Here is a 24,823-nt window from a genome sequence, read left to right on the forward strand (position 1 = left end):
AATAATTACTATTACAGCCTATGAAAGGCTGACTGATACAGAAATTATACAAAAAGAAGGACTCCCAGAAGCATGTTCAAAAAATTAATTAGTGATTATGAGAGGTCCTTTTACTTTTTCCAAGAATTTTCAAACCTCCGATGTTAGATCTTTGCAATGCAGAATCAAAGAGGAGGAAGAAAACGCTATTAACTGCTTAGCTAACTAGAAAACCACATCACTTTTAATAATTAAAAGTACACCAAAGAAATAGGACTTCTCTCCATCCCTGGGGACCTAGGAACAGAGGAATTGGAAAGATTATACACAAGCTCCTAAAGAGAAGGAAGTCAAAGGCTCTTTCACTCTTAAATTTGAATTTCAAATGTGAACAAGCCTTGAGCTATTATTCTCCTGTTGACTGAGCCTGAAGAGAAGAGCATTACCACAGGATCCGGCTCTATCGCTCCTGGGCATGAGTGTCCATCACGGCTCCGTTCACCATAGCCAAGTTGCAGAATCAGTGTAGGTGAATGAATAAAGAAATCCCATTCCTTAGGCATGATGGCGTTCTAGTCAGCCATAAAGAATGAAATTATGTCATTTTCTGGAAAATGGATACAATGGGAGATCATTACATCAAGTCAAATAAGCCAGGCACAGAAAAGGCAAATAATGCATGCTTTTTTTCTTACTTCTTTGTAGACATGTAGAAACACACACACACACACACACACACGCATACACATACCACACACACACAGAGATGTGTACACACACATGTGTACACACACCATGCACACACACACATGCACATACACATGTGCACACACGCATATACACAGTGTGAACACAGAAGGGGAGCCTAAGGAAGGAAGGACTCTAGTGGGAAGGGCTAAGGAAAAAAGAATATAGTCAAAAAACATTACAAATTTAGGAAAAAAAATCTCTCCGAAACCCAACGCAATGTAATAAATATGCGCCAATAACGAAGAGAAAGGCAAAAATGTAGGTGTCTGGGTTGTTTGTGGAAATGTCAAAGGTCAAAGCTCATTTCCACAGATGACCAAATTGGTGCTTGGTTGTACAACATTTGGTGTTCTTCTCTGTAAAGATATTAGATTAACCCAAGAACGGTTACAGAAGAAAAAAAAAATCAACAGCTCCAATGTGAGCTGTGTAACAATTAGGCAATTCTGAAATTTCAACTGAGAGGAATTTAATTAAGGCTCTAATAGCTGATTAAACTCATTTAGATCTGCTGGCAATTGCCACTGGGTTATGTAAGTCACCCAGGAAGGAAGACGTCCATCTTTTTTCTTCAGCTGCATTTAATTCTGCCTGTAGCCAAAGGTATAAGCGCGTCTCAGTGCTTCTCAAAATAGGGTCTTGGACAACCCAGGGCAGATACCCCAGATGCTGGCAGAGGCGTCAGTATCTCAAGCCTCAACCCAGACCAAGCACTCACTGTGGAAATCAATCTCTCTCTCTCTCTCTCTCTCTCTCTCTCTCTCTCTCTCTCTCTCTCTTCCTCCCTCCTCTCTCCTCTCCCCTGTCCCCACTCTCCTCTCTCCCTCCTTCTCCCCCTCTCTCTTCTCTCCTCTCCCCTGTCCCCTCTCTCCTCTCTCCTCTCCCCTCTCTCCTTCTCTTTCCCTCCTCTCTCTCTCCTCTCTTTCCCTCCCCCCCCCCCGTGTATATGAATATCTGTTTGTGTGCACACACCTGTGTTTGCATATGCAGAGACTGGAGATTGACATCTCATGCTTTTTCAGTCATTCTCAGGGCTTTTCAGTGAGCCCAGAGGGCCCTGATTCTGCCTCACTAGGTAATCAGCAAGATGAAGGGCTGGATCCTCTTGTCTCTGACTCCCCAGTGCCAGGGTTGCCCTGCCCTTTCCAGGTTGGTTTTTGAATGTTTATTTTTGGTGCCGGGGATCTAAACTCGGCACTTCATGTTTGTGAGCATTCAATATCCCCACCCTAGGAGTTCTTTCTTTTAACATTTTATGTGACTTTTATTTGCTCTGTGAGTGTGCACCTAAGTACACACACGTGTGCCTCCCTTTGAAAGAGGCGCACACAGGACAACAGGCAGTTCTCTTCTTCTAGCATGTGGTGCTGGGAATCAAGCTCTAGTCGTCTAACTTGGCAGCAAACCTGTCTTTACCTGTTGAGCCAGCTCACTAGCCAAGTCCTTTGTTGTTTGTTTGTTTGTTTGTTTGCTTGCTTTGAAATGGTTTTACTGTGTAGCCATGGCTGGTCTTGGCCAGCCTTGAATTCATAGAGCCTCCTGTTTCTGTCTCCCAAGTTCTGGAATTAAAGGCATGTGTTTCCACCCACCTGCAGCGATTATCATCAACTTCCTCGTAGAGCTTGGTTGCTTAAAGGTGCCCTGGGAAGCTGAGTTCCCATGTGGCACTTGGCTTCCATGCACTAGCTGTCATAGGTAAGCTTGAAGTACTATATTTGTTTTAAAAAACATATCAAATGACCGAACCTTACTGTGAAACACTCTGGCTATGGCACTTTTCACCTTACAGTCAAGCTACAGCAGTGGTACAGATCCGGGTGCTGTCCTTCCTCGAGTCACCAAATTCAGATATGTCTGGGTCTGCAGCTGCCACCTCAGACACTGAATGACTTGGGGTAGTCCTGCCATTGGTTTGCCTGTGCACGGATGAGCTTGCGGAAGCATGGCGGCAAGGCTAATGAATGATGCTACTTATGCCAAACACGGACATGAAATCATTTCACGCCTCCTTCGAAGCTGTTTATCTCATGCCCGTTGGAAGGATTTTATATTTCAGGTAGGGAGGAATTGGTCTCCTGTTTGTTCTGCCCTCCTCTGTAACTTCATCTTCTAGAAGAGCTCGTTACTCATCTTCCCTCCAGCTTGAAACTGAACTACTGCTTATTATCTGGAGTGAAATGTTCTCTGACGTTTTGTGCCAGTGTTTGTCTTAAAGCCTGCTTTCTCCTCTGCTTATGAAATTACCCCCTGGGCTACAAGGGCCCAGTTAGATTGGGGCATAGGTGGTGTGAACTCAGTTTCCATTGTCCCTTTCAATAAACTCTGATTTTTAATTTCACAGTCTCTATTGTCCTGTCTCCAAGGAGAGCTGGAGAAACAGGTGATTTCTCTCTTTTAACTTTGAGTTCTATGAAAAAGAGTTGATATTTCTGTGACTCTGTTCAGTCAATATTCAGCGAAGTGGCTGATCATTGGTCACCCTACTACAGCAGATGTGGGGATCGTGCTGTGTAGGCTGACCAACTTGGGGCATCCACAGAACTTTCCTTCAAAGGTTTCTAACCTTTACCCCACCCTTTAGGACAGGATGCATCTTTGAGTTCTATCACGTCTCCTACTTTGAGATGCTGTGAGCTTACCACTGAGGTCAGCCAGACTTCATCATCTGCCTCCTGATGTATCTCTTTGCAGTCAGAATCTTTGTGCCAAAGCCTGTTTCTCTGCACTGGTGTGCCATGAAATCTCCCTCTTGTTAACAATCTCCACTAAGTCCCACCTGTGGCCTTCCATATGCTCCAGTCGTCCATAGGCTGAAGATGACGCTAACAAGATGCACTCTAGCTCTCGGTCTGCTTCTCATGTGCGTGTCTACTGCAGGAAAAGCTCTCTCTCCTTGGTGCCCTGTGGGAGCCCCCGCACAGCATTCATCTCACCTGCTGCTATTGGGTTGCACTATCCTTTTTTTGTAATACAGATGAACCCTGTACACCACAGGTCATCCCTCAACCACTAGGCTGATCTGCATCCCAGTCCTTTAATAAGGCGGAATCTCCTCCACTCTTCTCCAACCAGATAGGAAGCTTGGCAAAGAAAGCCAGTCTTTCTAAGAATTGTCACTTGGAGCAGCCCTAGGGGCTTCTGTTATGAACAAAATGATGCATTCAATGCGTGGGTGTGCATGTGCATTGTGCATGTGTGTGTGCGTGTGTGTGCACGCACGTGTGTGTGTGTGTGTTTCATGAAAGAACAAGTGAGGAAAACAAGAATGGACTAGAGATTACACATACAGGCACACATGCACATGCACATGCACATGTACATGCATACACATGCACATGCACTCACACACACATGTGCACAAGCATTTCATATGGAGAATCACCATCCACTGGAGAATTGGTATTGGCGGTGGTTAGACATGAAAATAACTGGTGGGATTCAGTAGGTGAGAAGACGGGAGAGGGAACCTGGCTAGAAGTTGTGTAGCTGTTGGTAACAGAACGACTGCTGTTCAGGGAAGGCACTGTAAAACCTGATCTACTATAGATTAGCATCTTATCACTATATGTGCAAACATGAACATGCGTCTGGAGGAGCACATCTGTATGTATAGTTGTATGTGAAGGCTATGAACATGCACATGGCCTGAGTAAGTACAGGCATGTGCTTATGTGTAGGTTCATGTAGAGATGCATTGACCCACGTTGGCACGTGCTTGTTTATTGGTAAGAGTGTCAAGGGTCAGTGTATGTGTTAGACTGTGGGAAAATGCAGAGAGTGTTTGATGGAATGATTGAGAGACAGAAAGAGACAAAACTAGGGGAGCCGTTTGTAGGTGGGGCTTGGGTTTCACAGGCAGCTTGAGGGTTTGAGCATGGCTAGATTGAGAACTTTGGCATCCCTGTGTATACAGTATTGATGATCACATCCAGAGCTGTGTGCATGCTTGGTCGTCACCCTACTACCTGAGCTACCCCTGCCCAATTCTGCTCATGTATGTCATGTTATGTTGAGCTATCTTCCCCCACCTACTTTTGCTGTTCATGTATGTCAGGTATGTGTTTGTATGGTTTGGAGATCTGAAAGCCAGCAATGTGGTTATTTTAATTGTATTTTATAAGCATTTCATAAATAGATTAAATGGGATCAGGCATTCGCAGCCCTCCGAAAAAAGAGATGCACACATCTATTAACCTAAATTCTGCTCGCCGCTTGCCGTCCCTGTGACATCCTTCTGAGCTTATCCAGACATGAAGTGGCAGAGACATTAACTCAAGACATGCAGTTTCTGGAGATAAAATTATCTCTGCTGTGAGAACATATTGGCTGAACATTTGCAGAGTAATCATTGCCCATTCACAGAGCACTTTCTAGAAGCTGAAGGGCAGTAAGTATCCTCAAAGCACTGGATTTAAATTATATTAATAAGAATGGATAAAAAATCCTTACAACGTTAATTTCCCTTTTTATGTTTCCTTTGGTGAAATCACTTCTCTCTATCATGGGTCAGTTGTTTTCATCTGTCCGCCAAACTTCAGTGTATTTGCTGAAAATACCGCAAAGCTCTATCATCAAAATTCAGTTTATTTTGAAGGCAAAAGATTTTTTTCTCCTCCCACACAGCCTATTTGGGTGAGTGGAGGCCTCTTTTTAAGGACAAAAAATATTCATGATAGAGTTCTTTTTTTAAAAAAAAATCTGCCCATCACGTTCTTTTTTGTTCAAAAGGCAGGCAAATTAACATGGTGCTGAGAGTGGAGCTTAATACTTGGTAAGTGCTTGGGGAACTTCAACATTCAGGCTTAGAAAAAAGTAACTGAGAAGATGGCTGAGTGAGTAAAGTGCTCTACCTGGGTGAGGACCTGAGTCCCATCCCCCCTGCATGGAAGAAGCCAGGTGGTGTGCATTATAATCCCATTGCCAAAGCCCCATCTATCCTGGGGCTCACTGACCTGCTAGACTGGCTTAGTCAGGGAGCTCCAGGATAGGGAGAAGAAATTCTGTTTCAAAAGATGAGCCTCAACCATGCACAAAGAGCTGCAGTCAAGTGAGGAATGCTGGGAACTGGAGAGGTGACACACCAAGTGGTTGTCCAGTGCCCAATAGCACTGAAAATGTTCATACAAGTAACATTATATGGACAGAACAGGCTGTATTTAGGAATATATGTGCATACGTGCAATAACAATGAAAGAAGAAATCCATGTATTTGAAGACGGTAGCAAGGGTACATGGGAGAGTTTGGAGGGAGGAAAGGGAAGAGGAAAAGGTTGCAGTTTAGAATCTCAAAAATAAAACAAATGCGTTCACAAACAAAAAGAAAACAAGCTTACAGTGCCTGGGAACAAGATCCAAGTGTGACCTCTGCTCACAGGCACATTCACTTACATTTGCAACCCTTCTCCAACACACACGCACACACACACACACACACACACACACACACACACACACATATGCACAACACATACTCAAATACATACATGCACATGTTTGCATGGATGCTCCCACATATGCATGCATACATGCACACACACACATGTGCACACACAGGAACATGTGCACACAAGCACACTTGTACACACATAAGAACATGCATGCACAATCACACTTGTACACACACTTTTACATACAACACCACACATGTGAACACACACATGCACACATCTGTGCGTGTACATGTGGACATGCATGTGTACACACATACAAGCATATACATGCATGCAAGAACATACTCACATACATACAACACACATGCACACACACACATGCACATAAACAGGCATGCTCACACACAAACACAAACCTAAAGGATGCCATCATTTTATGATTCTGATCTTTCTAGCTCAGCAGTCATTCTCTAACAGCTCGTTCTGAAGGTCATGACAATTGTATGCTAATAGCAGAGATTTCCACAGATGCCTCTCATTGGCTCAGCTCAGATCCAAATGCATATTATGTATATTGGGAGTTAGGAAGCTGTGTCTGGAAGTCAGGACAAGCCTTGATGCTATCCTGTGGCTATTGAGGATGAATGAGTAGAAGATCCCAGAGAGAATGTGGTGAGACAGCAAGCTTGCGTCTCATAGAGCTAAAAGCAACAGTTAGTTTTACTGTGTGAGATGGGACAGTTGCACAACCTCTCTGTGCTGAACTATGAAGTTGGCACTAAAATGTTTATCGTGTAGGATATGGGGCTGGGGAGGGCACACAGACTAAGTGCTGGTGTTTCCCAGTTGCACAGATGTGATCTTTTGTACCAATAGTACGGAATGCCAGAATGGAGAAGGCACAGGGTGCGCTATCCCGGAGACAGAGAGTCTGGCTTTTCAGATGAGGTGATGTTGGAGCCCTGTTGTATGTGCTAACCACAGCACGAGCATCTGCTGTGGTTGTTCATGCTTTCACACTCCACGGATGCATTGTGTACATTTTTGTCTCATTTAGTCCTCACTACAGACTTCATAAAGATTTCTGGTTGTTCTCTGCACTTTTACAAACCAAAAAGTGAAGCCCAGAGAGGTTTAGTGACTTTCCTAAAGTTGCTTAGCTAAAGGGTAAAGCTGGTGAGAACACGCGAAAGTCCTTAACTGTCAGAGCCTTTGTCCTACCTGCTCAACTACCCAGCCTCTCTTGAAGGTCAAGACCAATGGAAAGGAATGGAAATGCATGTTAAAAATATGCTTATATATGCTTGTATGCACGTGTATGCACATGTGGGTCTGTGTGTGGAAGCCAGAGGTCAACATCAGGCCTTGGGCACTGTTTCTCAGGATGCTATCCACATGTTTGGGGGGTGAAGGTGGAGTTTTTGTTTTTGTGTTTAAGTGCATGTCATAGCGGCTTGGAATTCATGGATCAGATTGCATTGGCTGGCCAGCAGTCCCCAGGGACCTGCCTCTTTCTCACCAGCAGTAGAATTACGTGGTGGCATCATGGCACCAGGCATCAGGCCCTCCTTTGTCACATGAATTCTTGGGACAGAGCTCATGTTCCCAGGCTTGTGTTGCAAGCACTCATGAGTTGTGCCGTGTCTCCCACAGTGAGGTTTTGTATAACCTATTTATATAATTTGTGTTATTCTTTTTATCACTGTCCCTCAGCTTGCTGATAGCACCACAAAGGCAGGAACCATTCTGTTTGACCCATCATTACCCTTAAGCTGCTACCAGCACACAGTAGGTGGTCAATAAATCAATGCTGTATGAAGAAAGAATCCTATGGACCTTGCATTTTCCCTTGCTTTTACCGAACGTCGTGAGAGTGTTTGCTTCACCAAATTAGTCTGCCAACCTCTGTGTCTAAAAAAGAACGCTATCACCAAAGCTAGACAATTTTGTAATTAGCCACATGGGATGTTTCTTTACAGCCAGCAGAAATTTTCCAGTGCAAATGATGAGGTAATCTCAGAGAGCAGAGATTCTTCTCCTCTTCTTTGCCCTTATCACCTTCTGGTGCTCAGCGTGTCTGGATTCTCTTTAAGGCCTGAGATTCATTTCTGGTGACACTCACGTCACTGGAGGAGAGGTGAACAGGTCACATCAACACAGACAAGCCTGTGCTCCGCACTTAGCCGCTCCGGTGAGGTGTTTTCCTTGAGGTTGGTTTTACAAATAAAGCGCTGACCTGTGGTGCCAGGAGGAGGAAGACGAGCAAGGCGCGGGGGCAGCTTTCTCCCGGCGAGTATGTGAACAGTGCCAATAAACTGTCAAATAAAATTAGGGTTCAAAACATACAGCCTTCAATTTGATTTCCCCGAGATGCCGGCTGCTGCTCACAAATAATAGAATCGATTCTATTTTGACAGGTCTCCATGCGTGCTAAGCATCATAGTCTCTGCTCTGTGGATTAATGAAAGTTCACCTTCATTTGCAACTTAAACGGGACCGTATCGGGGCTCGAGATGACGCTTCTAATTCTGTCACTGGTTCCATCCCCATCAGTCTTCTCTTCGCTCAGTCCTGGCTTTTGCTCATCCTTATTCCTTTCTTCCCTTCCTAGTTTCAGCACAGTTTGATGCCTCCTCCTTTCTTTCCCCTCCTCTATGACTGCAGTAGAAGCCCCAGGTCCCTCGTAGGTGCCAGGCACTTGCTCTGCTCAGGGTGCTCTGCCTGATTCTCCTGACATCATAGGAGGTAAGGTGGAATTGCATCATGAGACAGATGAGGAAGCAGAAGGTCCTGGCATGAAGAGCTTGCACGGTTGCAAATGGGGAGACGCATATTCAGACCAAACCTCTGTGAGCACCACAGTCCATGCTGCTTCCATGACACCCGTGGCTTGAACTCTGCCAGAGCAGTGGGTCTTTCTGGGGAGCCCCCAGAGGTAGACATGTTAGCCCACTGTCAGATATGCACATGTCCTTCGCCCCTATAGGGGTCTGGGTAGAGAGGAGCTATCCAACCTTCAGGTCCTCGCCATTTGTTACCGCCTCCGTCTCCTGTGAGAGGGCCTGCCCTTGCCTTTCTGAGAGTCGGCGATGTATGCACACACAGTGTGCTTTTGTGTTTGTGATGCAGGTGGGCAAGTGGGAGAACCAGACGCTGAGCCTGAGGCACGCTGTGTGGCCAAGGTACAAGTCCTTTTCTGACTGCGAGCCAGATGACAACCACCTCAGCATTGTCACCTTGGAGGAAGCCCCCTTCGTCATCGTAGAGGACATAGACCCCCTGACTGAGACCTGTGTGAGGAACACGGTGCCCTGTCGGAAGTTCGTCAAGATCAAGTGAGTTCTGGGGATGCTCCTGGCTAGATGTGTTCACTCCTACCTAAGAGTTCCTGCAGCAGTATCTATAACCCAGTCACAATGTCGAATATGCCCCATTGCTGTGATCGTGTAGTTAATCAGGAGACTTACATGCCTGGAGATATGTCACATATGTGTTTATTTCCAGTGTCCATATGGACTGGGCGTGTTTTGTCATGGGAAACTGATACTAATTACAGGCATATTAAGAAACTGGTTCAGGGTTAGAAGGGTGATTCAGTTGGTCGAGGGCTTGTCTTGCAAGTTTGAAGACCTGAGGTTGAAATCCAGAACCAATAAAAATAATGCAGCTGCTGCTGGTGGTGGTGGTGCTGGTGCTGGTGCTGCTGGTGGTTCTGGTGATGCTGATGGTGGTGGTGGTGGTGATGGTTTTGGTGATGGTGATGCCACCAGTCGGGCATGGTTGTACACTGACTGGAAAGGCAGAGACAAATGGATCTCCAGGATTCACTGAGTACCAAGCCCAAAATCCTTGAGGAGTTCCAGGTTAGCAAGAGACCCTGTCTCAAAATGGGCTGTATAGCTTTTGTATATACCCAGGTTTGTTCTCTGGACTAACACACACACACACACACACACACACACACACACACACACACACACACACACACAACACACACACACACACACACACACACACCAAATTCATAAAAACACAAAGAGGAACCTTGTACAGAGCTGTGCAGTGAGTAAACAGGAAATACAGAAGTCACACCCAGGGCCCATGGATGGTGTCACCCCACACTGACTCTTCAGGGTTTTTCTTCAATAGTTCTTCCCATTTTCTGTCTCCCTGGGCTCCTTTCCCCTGGGCCCTTCTTCCTCTGTCTCTAGTTCCCATGTGGCTACTTTCCAATTATACATAAAAGCTTGCCCGAGCTTGGTTAGTTGGCCTTGCAGATGACCTTTAGGTAGGACCCAGGATGGAATCGAAAGCATCTGAGCTGGTTCTTCTGTTGCCACACTGAAGTGAAAGCTGACACAGGAAGTTTAGGCTCTCCTTCATGTACAAACCTGTTGGAGACTCAGATGTATTCATGGTCAAGGGAAAGATTTTGCAGGCATGTATTGAAAATGGCTGAAAGCAACTCGGCCAATGAAGGACCAGGACAAATGAATGCTGTTAGGCTTCAGGGGACCCATAAGAGACATGGCAGGAGAGTAGAGTAGCCTGTGTGAGGGCATTGCAGCTCACAAGATAAGGTCTAGAAATTTGAAGACCCAGAAGAAGAACACCCCTAAGTGCAAAGGCCCTGTGGCCAGAAGGAGTTTAGTGTGCTTGATAAACCAAAGGAAACCCACTAAAGGCTGGGAGGAGTGAGCTGGGAGGACTATAGAAGAGAGAGTTAGGAAAGGATCTCAAGCACGGGGGTGGGATTCTGTGAGCCCAAGTTGATCCGATGAAGAAGACAGTGCCTCTCACAAAGCAAAGAGCTTAGCCTCAGTAGGATGCCTCTGAGTATCACCACACTGTCTAAACAGCCAGCCTGGTGGGGCTTCTGTGTTTCCAAATCTACAGGAGTTAGCATGCAGAGTTAGTCGCCTTACTGGGAAATGTTGGTAGAGTGCTTGCCTAGCATGCATGAGGTCCTTGGTTCAATACCTAGCACTACACATACTGGATACTGTGTACAAGGCTTTAAATCTAGAAGAGGACAGGGAGGGCCAGAAGTTCAAGGTTATGTTCAAATACATAATGAACTCGAGTCTAGCCTGCGGTACACAAGTATATGCTATGCTGTGTTGTGCTGTGCTGTACTGGGCTGGGCTATGCTACACCATACAACAGTCAGTAGCCTCAGAGGCAAAACAGAATAGATCACCAAGCCCCAAGGTCCATTTCTACAGGAGAAACATGAGCCCAAATAAATTACTCTCTTTAAGAGAGCTAACTTTTCTATTAAAGATTAAACAGCTTAAAACATTCAAATTCATGATTTGGCTTCCTGCAGGGAGATAGTAGCTTTCTATTTCCCCCTTTCCACGTGGACATTAAAGGAGCTTGCTGTGCTTGTGTGTCTAGGCAAAGTTTAACTGAGATCAATAGAAATCTATCAGGATCCGCTAATCCTGACATCAACACAGACGGGATCAACTGCATTCCGAAGTGGAAGGTACTGTGCAGGGTTGCAGAAAGATCCCAACCAGACGATATGAGCACGTTTGTTTTCTTGGTATTCTTTTGCAAGGAAGACCCTTTGTGTCTCACCTCTTAAACAGTGGGGTCTCAAGTACGCTCACAAGTCTTTAGAATCTGATAAATGACTTTCTGTCTGCTCTGCTAAATGTTGAAGGCAGGGAGAGAAAATTGGAAAGATTATTTGTCTTGATCTACCAGGAGAAATGGCTATTTTACCAAGAAATCCCTTCCCTGTCAAATCATTGGAGGGAAGAAGAGGAGTCCATTTAAAACAATTATAAATGTATGTATGCATATGCTTGTATGTGTGCATCTGCACATGTGTTTGTGTGTGTTTACACTCCTCGTTTCCTTGTTTCTGTCAGATATTCCATCACAATAACTAGAAAGTTAATTAATACATTGAGGAAGGCGTGGTGGTGGGTGTGTTTCTCTCCACGGTTATTGGAGACTGGAGACTATTCTGATGTGTTCACATACATTAGACCCAGCAGCTGCTCATTGACATGAAGTGAGGCTGGGATTAAGCCTCAAGATCCTCCTCTCAACAACCCACTTTCTCCAGTAAGGCCTCACCTTTCAAAAGTTCCTCGCCTGCGCAAAACAGCAGCCACCTGTTGGTGGCCAAATGTTCCAACATATGTGCCATGCATGTTCCTAGTCATCCTGTGAAGTGTTAGCCTCTCCATTCAGGAATGAGGAAACTTATCTGAGCTCCCTGGTCTATACCGGCAAGCCCAGGCTCTACACACAGATCAGGTCTGACTTGGTCGCTTTCTGCCATTGGCCATACAGGAGAATTGCATGGCCACTGAACCACACATATCATTGACTCCCTTCCCTTATATTTTTGTCTATGAAGCATCATTGCTTTTAGTGGTAGAGAGCTGAGAAAGCCTAAGTACAGCTTTTCTGCAATTAAGCCACACCCACTTCGCCTATACAGAGGCCCAGGAGGAATCATCAGGCATTTGCAGTCTTCATGCTCTCTGTATCCACAGCCAAAATAATGAATTCAATTAGTAACTCTGCATGTCTTTTCATGCTGTGTCTGGGACCTGGCTGCTTACGAAGAAGAGGCTTTCATTGGGTACCTGTGGGGTGAGCATTCACTGTGACCATCTCTGTCTAGAAATAAATCCTCTGGTCGAGGGATGTCATTAGCTCAAAAGCTGGCTGGAGCTTTTTGCAAGGCTGGAGAATACTTATGATCCTGACTCTAAAATATGGGGCATCTGTAACTTTCGTCCAGAGTGCCCCAGGAATCTTGGCCCATGGAGGAGGAGGCATTAGGGTGTGATGCGGTTAGCAGGAGAAAGAGAGAGAATCTGGTCAGGGCACATGTGTCAAAGCTACATAGACAGAAAGGAAAATGGCAACTGGACCTGCCATTAACTGAGGGTATCCACTGTTTTTATCTAGGCTGTGTTTCTGTTGTTTTTAAGCCCACTTTAAGCCCTCTGTTCTGAGTATTTGGTAGGGGAGAAGCAGGTACCTCACTTCCTGTAAGTTTACAATCAATCATATGCAAATGTATGCAGATGTGGCTTCTAAGATAGAAGGTCAGGGAAGATCACTTAGCTTCTAGGCCAAGAGAGAGAAGTCACCATGATGCTTCTGCAGAGAGGAAGCCAGATCATTGAGTAGAAGTCTGGGAAAGGGTCAGGTATAAAACTGTTAAAACCATGAGTCAAGTGAGGTCACCCAGAACCTTGAAATAAGGAAAAAAGATGTCATTTGTAACCTTCTCCATCACTGAAGTTATATTGCCAATCATATCCACATTCCTGAGTAGAGACACTGATAGACATCTGTGCGGCCTAGTGTGTGTGTGTGTGGTGTGTGTCTAATTATGTGCAGAATGTACACTCAGTAGAAAACCTGGGAAAGAAAAAGATATCCCACCAGTCAAGTGTAGCTCCTTTCCTATTACATTGATCTTTCCGGATGGTTATTTTGTAGAGATTTGATTTTGTGTAGCTATGCTTACATTTGTGTTTCTTTGTACCGTACTTTTTCATAAGGCATGTAAACATTTTCCTAGTTTGATCTTGAATTTCCATAAACATTATTCTGAGGCTTAGTTAATAATTCACTGTATAAAAATTGAATTTTCCAATAGAGAAGGTATTTCATGACTGTAGGATTCACCTGCAAGACCCTTAGGATGCCGTGGTGCAAGGTGGAATGGCATAGAGCATCAAAAGGAGACCTTGATCTTCAGGGAAGACACTCTGGGAACAATTTCTTTCTTGTTTTTGAGACCACAGTGCTTCCTTTGGTTGTGAAGTATTTCTGCAAATGTCCTTAGAATGTGTCCTAGGGAGGGAGTAGAGCCAGGTAGGTGTAAAGACCAGAGTCTTGGGAGTTTACAAAGTCACCTTCAACATGACAAAGCTATATGGACCTTTCCTTGGCCATGTATGTGTGTGAGTGTACGAATATTCATATGTATAGGACACATATGTGCAAGCATATGTGTATGTATAATTGTAGAGGCCTGAGGCTGACACCGGTGTCTTACTCAATTGCTCTCTGTTTATTGGGGCAAGGTCTCTTACTAAACCCAGCATGTACCAGCTCTTCCTAGTCTAGCTTGTCAGTTTCCTATCTCTGCCTCCCATGCCTGGATTAGAGGCAGCTACCATGCCTGCCTGGCTTTGATGCGGCTTCTGAGATCTGAACTCTGATCCTTACATTTATGCTGCAAATGCTTTACACGATGAGCCATCCCCAGCCCTTGCTGTGTCTTCCCAGGACATCTTTTCTGCCCTGAGATACTGTCTGTCAAAAGCATCTTGTATATCTTACACAAAAGAGCGTTATTAACGGTCCCTCCCTTGATTCATTAATAGGTAAAACCCGCAGCCTCAGAACAAGAAAAAACGCCAGTGTCCTGACTCTAAGTCGCTTTCTTAGGTGCCCTCGCATCTCCCTGTAGCTCTAAGACCTCGTAAGCATAAGATATGGGAAGACCCCATTCTCCTGAAGGATTTCAAATTTTCTGCCCCATTTTCTAATAAGTTAATTTTTTTTAAAGATTTAGTCTAGATCAGATGACAATACCATGGTCTAAAGAGATTTTGTGTTCAAAACTTGGTTTTATAAAAGTTTCGGTAACTGTCTTCTGGTAATGGGGATGTGAGCTGAACCAAATTTAGAGTGAAGTCGGGGAGGCGAAGCCCACAGTTAGTGTACAGATTGACCAGAGCGCCTACTCAATCAGTGTCACTTGATACAAGTCAGCTGTTATAAGTGAGAATTGGGGGCCTGCAGATGTGGCTCAGCTGGTAGACGGCTTGCCTAGCACACACTAGCCTCTAATTTGGGTGCTCAAGTGGTGGCGACGCGGGCATTGGGGGTTCAGCATCTTTCTCAGCTACGTAAAGAGTCTGAGGCCAGCCTGAGCAGCAGGAAACCCTGGCTCACAAAACTGGGAGTTCAGGAGGTAGCTTAGTGGCTAAGATTGCACAACATGAACAGGCAAGGACCAGAGTTTGAATACACAGCATCCATGTCAACAGCTGGGCAGGCATGACTGTGTGTGCCTGCCACACCAGCATTGGGCAGGGCATGAAAAGAAACATACCCGGAGAGAGTTTGGTCAGCCAGTTTAGCCAAAATGAGAAGTAATTAGGTTTAGTGGGAGACCCTATCACGTGACATTAAAGTGGAGCGTAGAAGGCGTTTGGTATTTTCCTCTGATGGCTACATGTGTGTGCAATAACACACATACAGAGGGAGAGGGGGAGGGGGGGGGGAGAGAGAGAGAGAGAGAGAGAGAGAGAGAGAGAGAGAGAGAGAGGAAAACTAAAGAACACTTCCAACTTTAGCTTTCACAACTCTCTTCTCCTTTATGGGCTTCAACGTCTCATCTAAAAATAAGACGTGCATGTAGCCAAGAACACAACCTTCCAAGAGTAACTTTCTGTGATCTTGGGATTTTTCTTGGCAGCAATTCAACCAACGAAGGGATGAATGTGAAGAAATGCTGCAAGGGGTTCTGCATCGACATCCTCAAGAAGCTGTCCAGAACTGTGAAGTTCACCTATGACCTCTACCTGGTGACCAATGGGAAGCATGGGAAAAAGGTTAACAATGTGTGGAATGGAATGATAGGTGAAGTAAGTCACCTTTGCTACCTCCAGGTTCTCATTCCAACAGAGGGCTGCAGGGTCCGGTGCTGTTGTGAGGAGAGGATGAAGGCGCTGTTCTTTCTTCCATCCAGGTGGTCTATCAACGAGCAGTCATGGCTGTGGGCTCACTCACCATCAATGAGGAGCGTTCGGAAGTGGTGGACTTCTCGGTGCCCTTCGTGGAGACAGGAATCAGCGTCATGGTCTCCAGGAGTAATGGCACTGTCTCCCCTTCTGCTTTCCTCGGTATGTGAACTTCATAGTAAAGATTTATTCCCGGCAGAAACAGAACAAACACAACCAGTGGCATTCTGAGGGAGGAGATGTCGCCATTTGCAAAGGGCTGGCTGTGTAAGGGTGGGGACCTGGCAGTGGAGGTCACCTATAATCAGAGGTCTGGGGGAGGACAGCTAGCCTAGCCCACTGCTGAGTTCTAGGCAAGCGAGAGTGTGCGTCCAAAACTGTAAAGCAGGCAACACACAAGGACCGGCATCTGAGACAGTCCTTCAACACACACACACACACACACACACACGAAATTAGAAATGCTTTGTTTTAGTTGCTTAAGAAACAGAAGCAAACTGGACCTCGTTTGGCTTTATTTGACCACAGATGTACATTCCAAAGAACGTTGTGTTTGAACTTTCCAGCAACAGCTTCCCTGGCCCCTTGGCTTACACTCTTCTCATTTAGCTTGGGCACTTCTGCTGATAAATTTAAATACCAACACCGCTTGTGATTATGTAACTTAAAAAAACATATTGCTGAAACCATGAAAACATTTAGAGTAAATGAAGTCACCTGTCCATAGTTAATTTTTAAAAAGCCCGTGAGTGTCTGTTTGCCATCCACACACACCTTCCTTTCAGCAGTCATTTCTCTACCAGAAGTAGAGAATCCTGACGATTTATCTCAGGACGCCAGCCAGCAGAAGCAATCGGAGGAATATATGCCAATTCAGAATTAACGAACTCAGAGTTTAAAGTGTGGCTACCTCTATACCACATCTTTCGTGAAACAGGAAATGCTCCAGCTTCCCTCTTCGACAGTTCATAAATGAGTTACAGGAGAGACCATTGGGGAGGAGTTACCTTTTCCATGCCCATGTCCCACGAGCAAGCACAAGACTGCACGCACGTGTGTATCCCAGTGAGAATCGTAGAAACTTCCTGGCACACAGCTGAGCACAATTAATTTCTTCTCTAAAGCAAACACGTGTGGTTATTGTAAGGTATTTTCTAGAAGTTATCTTGCTGAACATCATGAAGTTCAGATTGCTGACTTTCCCCTGACATTCCCATGTAAGGAGTTTGCCCGTATTTGGGAAGGTGGAAGAGAGGCCTTTGTCTCGGGAGGAAAGCTGGGTGAGCAAGGGAAAATGGTTTTATTAAGGTCAAATAAATTTATGTGTTTCCAGAGACAGGAAAACATCATTATAGAAAATCACGAGGGCTGGAGAGATGGCTCTGTGGTTAACAGCACTGACGGCTCTGGCACAGGACCTGGGTTCACTCACGTGGCTACCAAAAAGGCCGATGACCCTAGAAACGGAGAGTCTGATGCCCTCTCCTGACCTCTATGGGTGCTGTGTGCATTGGTATACATAGATAACCCAGGTACAAACACACACGTTGAATATAACAATTAAAGAAACATTTGTAAAGGTAAACCAGCTCCCAGACATGAACTATAACCCCACAGTTGTGCTCCCCCTTGTCCCTAATTTTTGTTGCATTAGCAACGTGCATCACCGCCAAGCCACTCTTCCTTGCATGCAGCGTTGACCAGCAGGATTTTTGGAGACCGCCTTACTTGAAGCAGCATATGCACGACTATTTTCATTCCTGATAATCCAGTTAAGCTGTTGAAATCCTTGCCATTCACTGCATTTGACTTTGGTACCTGTTACTTCGATTTCTACAAGCTTTGTTTGTCTAATAACGAGCTCGGGAAAGACATAGCTTGCTATGTTCTCCCCTTTGTCCTTTTGTCTGACATGGCTTCTGAGATCCATATCTTGAGGGAGCCTCATTACACCAGGAAAAAAACAAAAACAAAAAAAACCCCAAAACCGTAACTGGCTCCTGTTGACTGTAGTGCAGACTCTTAGTCCTTATGAGCTGAACGTTCGTTCGGTCTTTAGCTTCCTTTGCTTACCTTCCCTGCCTTGCCCAACCACACTGGTTAACAACACAGCTGCCCTGGGGCTTGAGAAAAGGTGGAGGAAGGACTGAATCCATGCAGTAGAGGGAAACGAGTCTCTTTCACAGAATGTCCGTGTCCCTGAACCAGAAAGAACTCTTTTCCCAGCGCAATCAGAGACAGAGTATCAAGCGTCTTGTCTCGTAAAAATGGGTTGCTGATATTGAATGCAGCCTCAACCCAGTTTGTGGAGATTTTGTATCTTACCTGCATCTGTAGAATATTTCCATAAAAAGTCAACTCCTTCGCCAAATTTCAAACCCCTTCTTCATACTGTCTCTTTAAAAAGAAAATAAATCGTATGACAAGGAGCCACTTTCAATGCCGATTTCATACATTAAGTTTGGTATTTTTCCTGGTCACCAGATTGCATCCCTGTCTGTCTGTCTGTCTCCACACCCTGTATTAAAATGCTGTAGGCTTGGCTCTGCACCTCTTACAGACATCATGTGCAGGTTTTAAAGTCATAGTGAGCCAGGGTAAGCTACAGTTCTTCTCCGTCATGGGCTCTTCCGCACGGAGAACCTCAGCGTGCAAAATCTGATGGCGTCAGTCTCCCTCTTTCCCATTCTCCTCCACAAACTCTATTAACTCACACAGGAAATGGCCAGCCAGGTAATGTGGCTGAGCCTTTGTGTAAAAGCATAACCAGCGGCTCTTCAAGGGCAGAGATGACGTCTCTCGTAATATTTCCATCTAGTTAATTCTGAGAGCTCGCTGAGCAGGCTAGCTGCTTTGATCCATACAAATGCTAACCCGCAGCCTCCCACACGGATGCTCCTCCGTGGAAGAATGCTGAATGTGTTTTAAACCACCAGAGGATATAACTCACAACTATGTAGGATATTTCTGGGTCACTCCTCAGATGCTATAGATCGGTTCCCTTGCATTCATTTTCAGTGTGTGTGTGTGTGTGTGTGTGTGTGTGTGTGTGTGTGAAGTGTGTTAAGTGTGTTAAGTGAGCATGTATTTTGCAAGTAACAGGACACAAACAGCTACTTCATCTATTAAATCAAGAACACTGGGTCAGTAAGATGGCTCATTGGATAAAGGGACTCACCACCAGGCCAAGCCAGAGTTCAGTCTCGGAGACCCACAGGGTAGAAAGAGAACTGATGGGTGAAAGTTGTCTGCTAACTCTCACAAGTGTTCCGTGGAAAGCACACATATGCACACACACAGAGACACATGCACACATACACACAGACCCACGCACACATCCTATACATATGTATTATACATAGAGTAAATAGAAGCTCAATAAAATTTAAAATCAGACTGCTGACCAGATATCTTTGATCTCTGATGCATGGTCACAAGCAAAGAGACTAAAGGTGTCGCCTTCCAGTAAGAAAATGTTTGGATCAGTGGCTAGGGTCAGTTTTCTGACTGGTATGTTAATGACTAGTATGTATTCTGTCAAACGAAATCTGCCGTGGGTTTAAAAATGCTGATCTAAACATGCAGTAAGGATTTGCCCCTAATTTTTTTTCCATCTTTATTAACTTGAGTATTTCTTATTTACACTTATTTCTTTCTTTTTTTTTTTTATTAACTTGAGTATTTCTTATATACATTTCGAGTGTTATTCCCTTTCCCGGTTTCCGGGCAAACATCCCCCTAATCCCTCCCCCTCCCCTTCTGTATGGGTGTTCCCCTCCCCATCCTCCCCCCATTGCCGCCCTCCCCCCAACAATCTAGTTCACTGGGGGTTCAGTCTTAGCAGGACCCAGGGCTTCCCCTTCCACTGGTGCTCTTACTAGGATATTCATTGCTACCTATGAGGTCAGAGTCCAGGGTCAGTCCATGTATAGTCTTTAGGTAGTGGCTTAGTCCCTGGAAGCTCTGGTTGCTTGGCATTGTTGTACATATGGGGTCTCGAGCCCCTTCAAGCTCTTCCAGTTCTTTCTCTGATTCCTTCAACGGGGGTCCTATTCTCAGTTCAGTGGTTTGCTGCTGGCATTCGCCTCTGTATTTGCTGTATTCTGGCTGTGTCTCTCAGGAGCGATCTACATCCGGCTCCTGTCGGCCTGCACTTCTTTGCTTCATCTATCTTGTCTAATTGGATGGCTGTATATGTGTGGGCCACATGTGTTGCCCCTAATTTTTATGACATTCTCAGGTCTTATAGAGAGATGGGAGTTACTTAGCGAGTGTGCTTTTATTAACTGGGTTTTTTTTTTTCAGTCCATCACCCTTAGCGTTTCTGGTTTTAATTGTGGTCTGTTATCCCGTCCACTGTGTGGTGTATGTGTACAGCATTTAAGAAGCAACACTGAAGGCTTTCCCCGGGAAAGCTCATGCGCTCCTCAGCACCCCGCCGTTAGCACAATCTGCTTGTAGGACTACTTTAACGTCTTTATTCTTGATGAGTAAATACTTTTGTTCATTTCCCAATTATTCATCTACTTATCCTCCATTTTGGATGTACCTCATTACCGAGTAGGAGTGATTCCAGGAATATAATGTTATTTATTACTCCAGCTCAAATCAGCCAGGATAAATTTCAGTTTCAGGCTCCATCCCTTGAGCTCATTTCTGTGCTATACAAGGAAGCTGGACCATCATCACCTATGAGCCCTTTGACATGTTCAAACCATGGAAACTGTATTAGAAGGCATGTGCTCCAGGCCAAATTATCCAGAATCACTGAAGTTCAGACATATTACTTCCTTGACATACAATAAGATGTTCTTTCTGTAATCTGCCTGTGTTGGGACCACAGACTTTATTCCTGACTGTTATTACCAACTTTATACAACTTTCAAAAATAACCAAGTATGCACCATCAAGTGGTTTTGTCACACTAGCTATGCTTTTTTACTCTCAAAAGTATTTTCTTCTGAGAAAACTGACTTTTGGTTAATTTGTGTCTGTGGGTGATATTCCCCAACCATGCAATCAGCTGGAAATGCATTCATTAAGAACATTTTGCTAATTTTTTTTAACTAATCTATATCATGCACGATAACACAGCTTTAATCAGCTAATTCATATTCTCAATCAGGTTAAGTGGAAATGTTCATTTATTTACAGGATCTCTGACCTCTCTAGAATGCTGTCAGACTTAGAACCTTGTGCCCACACACTTCTGCATAGGCAGATACCTGCCTGCCACCCAAGTTATGTCGAGTGAACTGTTAACATGACTTGGAGGGAAGCAACTGCTTACCCATCCCAGATGTCATCACCTCTACTTAACTGACGTTTCATTGAATTATCCCATGAACATGATATTTCCAAGTGACTCTTGGCTGTATTTAAGCCCATTTCCCACATCAGTTAGATTTGTAGGCCACGGAGATCCCATTCATCTACAGCAAAGAGTGGTAAATTATGACCTGCTAATACTCTTGTCAATGCCATGATTTTATAATCCTTTATAACAGGTTAAATTTCCCTTCTACTTCACGAATTTCCCATACATGCTTACCACTAGTATATAAAAATACAAATGAATGTAAAAATTGAAAGCACATATTTGTAAAGTCCATATACTATATGGGTCCAGCTTGTTTCCCCTCAGCTTTGGTTTTCTAAAACGCTCTATGATCGTGTGGACCCTGTGGCCTGTTTATTTGCAGCCTAACATTTTCCTTCCCATCTTACCATTCTTTTTTGCTTATATTATCCTTGACCCGGTTTGTGTAACGTCGCATTCTCTCCTCTATTTTTATCATCTTATGTGCAGCCTTATAAAGTGTCTCACATAATTTTATAAAGAATGGCTTCTCATATAAATCAAAACGAGCAGCTTCTTTTTGAATGACCAGATTCAGCGCCGGCGAGTTTTTGCACAAGCTTGCAGGTGGGATGCCTGCTGGAGGAGAGGGAGAACTGACTTCCTTTATATCTCTCTCACCTCTTTCCCTGCAGAACCCTTCAGTGCCTCCGTCTGGGTGATGATGTTTGTGATGCTGCTCATCGTCTCAGCCATTGCTGTCTTCGTTTTTGAATACTTCAGTCCTGTTGGATACAACAGAAACTTAGCCAAAGGGAAAGGTAAGGAAGCCTTCAGGACCCTAGGATAAAGTGGATGCCCTTTCTGGGTTAGAAGGGTGGCTCAGTGTGTCACGTGCTTACTGTTAGCATGAGGACCTGAGTTCACATCTCCAGCGCCATGTAAAAACCAGATGCCACAGTGAGCATCCATAACCCAGCACTAAATGTAGAGGAGCAGAAACGGGCGATTCTGAGGGCTTGCTCGATGGTCAATCTAGCCAGTTTGTGAGCTCTAGATTCAAAGCATTAAGGTGGAGGGTGATATGGGGAAGAGCTTGACTTTGAATTCAGGCTACCACAGATGCATGCACATGAGGTCTCACAGCGTAGGGTGTCCACATACACATAGATGCATAACTTACACATGGGCAGAGAGAAGGGGAGGAGGGAGACAGAGAGAAGGGGAGGAGGGAGACAGAGAGAGACACAGAAATTTTCCATATTAGAGCACTTTACTGCACATTGCTGTGACGAGTCTTCATAGGAGTAGCGTTGGCACATTCATATGACAAGAAGGATTTATTTACTTGAACTTAAAACAGAATTTAAGCACGAAGCATTTTAATCTTGTTACAATTTGAAGTCAATAGTGGTTAGGTAAAAGTCATTGATATTCAATTTGTGGAAAAAACCAGAGTTGAAAGGTTTTGGCAATTTATTTTTAAAATATAGATCAAAAGAAATATTAAAATCACAGCGAGTCTCAATTTCAGTCTATGCAAATAAAATGACCTGATAGACTCCACTTTAAGAACCCTCTTCAAACTCGTGAGTCATATTTGCATTAGTTTGACAATCAATGCAGTTCTGAAGTGGTATATTTCCCCAGAGTTAAATGTTCCCCCTGACGTGTCGGATCATCGTGTACCGTACTTGGTAAAAGAGGAATTGGTGACAGAAAAGGAAACGTAAAGAGGAGCATTGGTTATAATTCACTGAGAGGCTGGCTAAACATATCGCACCGTTCTGAGTAGATTTTCCTTAATGCACATAGCACCTCCTTAAGCGATGTTATCCGAAAGATGCCAGCATCAAATCCCTTTCCCCCAAAGTGACTCGCTATTGCAGAGAAAGGAGTCCTGGAGGCTGGAAATGGAGTTCAGCGCTGTAGCACTTGCCGAAAATGTACAAGACCCCCAAGTCTGATACTCCCACTCACCCCCTAAAAAGAAGACTTGATGTCCTAAATATCCTTCCAGAATAGGTCTTCCTTTAAATCAACACATAGCACGTTTTACTCGAGATATTTATTACCAGAAGCAGTCAAGAGGTCATAAGAGGTCACGCCAAGTTTTAGGGACATTGTTTTCTTCAAGTTCTTCTACTTCTTAGCTGTTGCAGAGCAGTGAACACCACACTTGTCATCTCCTAAACCAGGAGAGTGCAGTTCAGTCAGGGCTGACCTGTGAAGAGCTTTCAATTCAGCGGAGGCTGAGGTCATTCCCCGCGATGGTTCCACTAGGGTAAAACAGGACTCTCACCATCAGAGTGTGCAGTCTGTGCACTCCACTCCCATTACATGGGTCTTTACTGCGTATATTTGTGTGTGAAGCCCCATGTGGGTGCAGGAGACAGCAAAGTGAATCCAATGGAGTCGTCCTGACTCTCATGGGCTTTAGGACTTAGCTGGAGAGACAAGATGTAAGCAGATTAATTAGTCATCACAGCAGAAAATCACGGGAGGCTCACAAATCAGACTCATGTGATGGTGAGGGATGGGGTACTGCTTTTAAATAGGATGCTAAGTCCAGGAAGGGTGTTTAGTATCGAAGATGTCCCAACTGAGATCTAAAGGAAGGGTTTAGTTGTAAGAAAGACATAAAAGAGCATTCAAGTAGCAGCCAATAGAAAAGTCTGAAGTTAGAACTGGTCTTGACCTGTCTAAGAAACAGGAATGGAAGCCAACCCTGGTGGCATAGCCTGGTCAGCAAAACCAATCCAGGCGAGGTGGTATAACCCTGTTAGTGAAACCAACACTGGTGATGTCTCACCACTGACTGAGGCAGGACAACTTCAAGGTCATCCTGGGTTACAAAGCAAGTTCTAGACTAGTCTTGAAAGTCTTAACAGACCTTTCAGAAGGGCTAACGCTGCAGCTCAGTGGCAGAATGCTTACCTAGTGTGTGCAGGGTTTTGGGCTCCGCTCCCAGCAATTGACACAAACAAACAAGGAATAAGAAATGGAAGACGGGAAGTAAGAGGAAAGAACAGTTGCGAGGGAGCCCATCACTCCCAGGAATTCCCAAATGTCCCAAGGATCCCACTCTCCGCCCCCTGGCTCTGATTCCTGAACAGCTGTCCCTTTTGGTGAGACTTCTGTACTTAAGTAGCTAATGGAGTTGGCTAGATTGATTCAAGAGTTCTAGAACTCTTGGGAGTAACTCTAGAAAATCATAAAACTAGGCAAAAAGAACCAGGGGAGATAGAGAATTATGGGGTTAACTGCCTTCTTTACTCATTGCATACCGGACTCTCTCTGTATGTGGGAAAATGTCTGCCTCCAGTGGAGTCTTCTCTTAAGTCCCTGCCCAGAACTCCCGAACTCCCATCCAATAGAACCCACGTCTGCTACTTTATTTATTGCCTACTTTACCGGTTTTGCCAGCGAAGGACTGAGTGCATCATTTTGTCATATCTTCATTTACCTAAATGACATAAAAATTAACCTTCTGCTTAAAGAATGAATTTTTCTTTCTCAGAGTGAAGGCATAAATTGATTTTTTTGGGGGGGGGCTTGGTACAATTTGAAGTCTTGAAAATCATCAGTTGACTGGTTTACTGTCCTCATCTGCCCCATCCCAATAAATTTCCACACATTGTTCTGCCTCTTTAGTTAAGCCTGTCACA

At 44.6% G+C, this 24,823-nt stretch overlaps 1 protein-coding gene across 1 annotated transcript in view; it reads left to right on the forward strand.

The window, feature by feature from the left end:
* Grin2a (glutamate ionotropic receptor NMDA type subunit 2A) overlaps positions 1–24,823 on the forward strand; it is a 422,244-nt gene that overhangs the window by 310,496 nt on the left and 86,925 nt on the right. Inside the window, 4 exon segments of the mRNA NM_012573.4 lie at positions 9,249–9,454; positions 15,592–15,760; positions 15,865–16,018; positions 21,851–21,976. Of these exon segments, the coding sequence (NP_036705.3) occupies positions 9,249–9,454; positions 15,592–15,760; positions 15,865–16,018; positions 21,851–21,976 (655 nt within the window).

This window comes from Rattus norvegicus, chromosome 10, assembly GCF_021556685.1.
Source record: "Rattus norvegicus strain SHRSP/BbbUtx chromosome 10, alternate assembly SHRSP_T2T, whole genome shotgun sequence".
Lineage (NCBI taxonomy): Eukaryota > Metazoa > Chordata > Mammalia > Rodentia > Muridae > Rattus > Rattus norvegicus.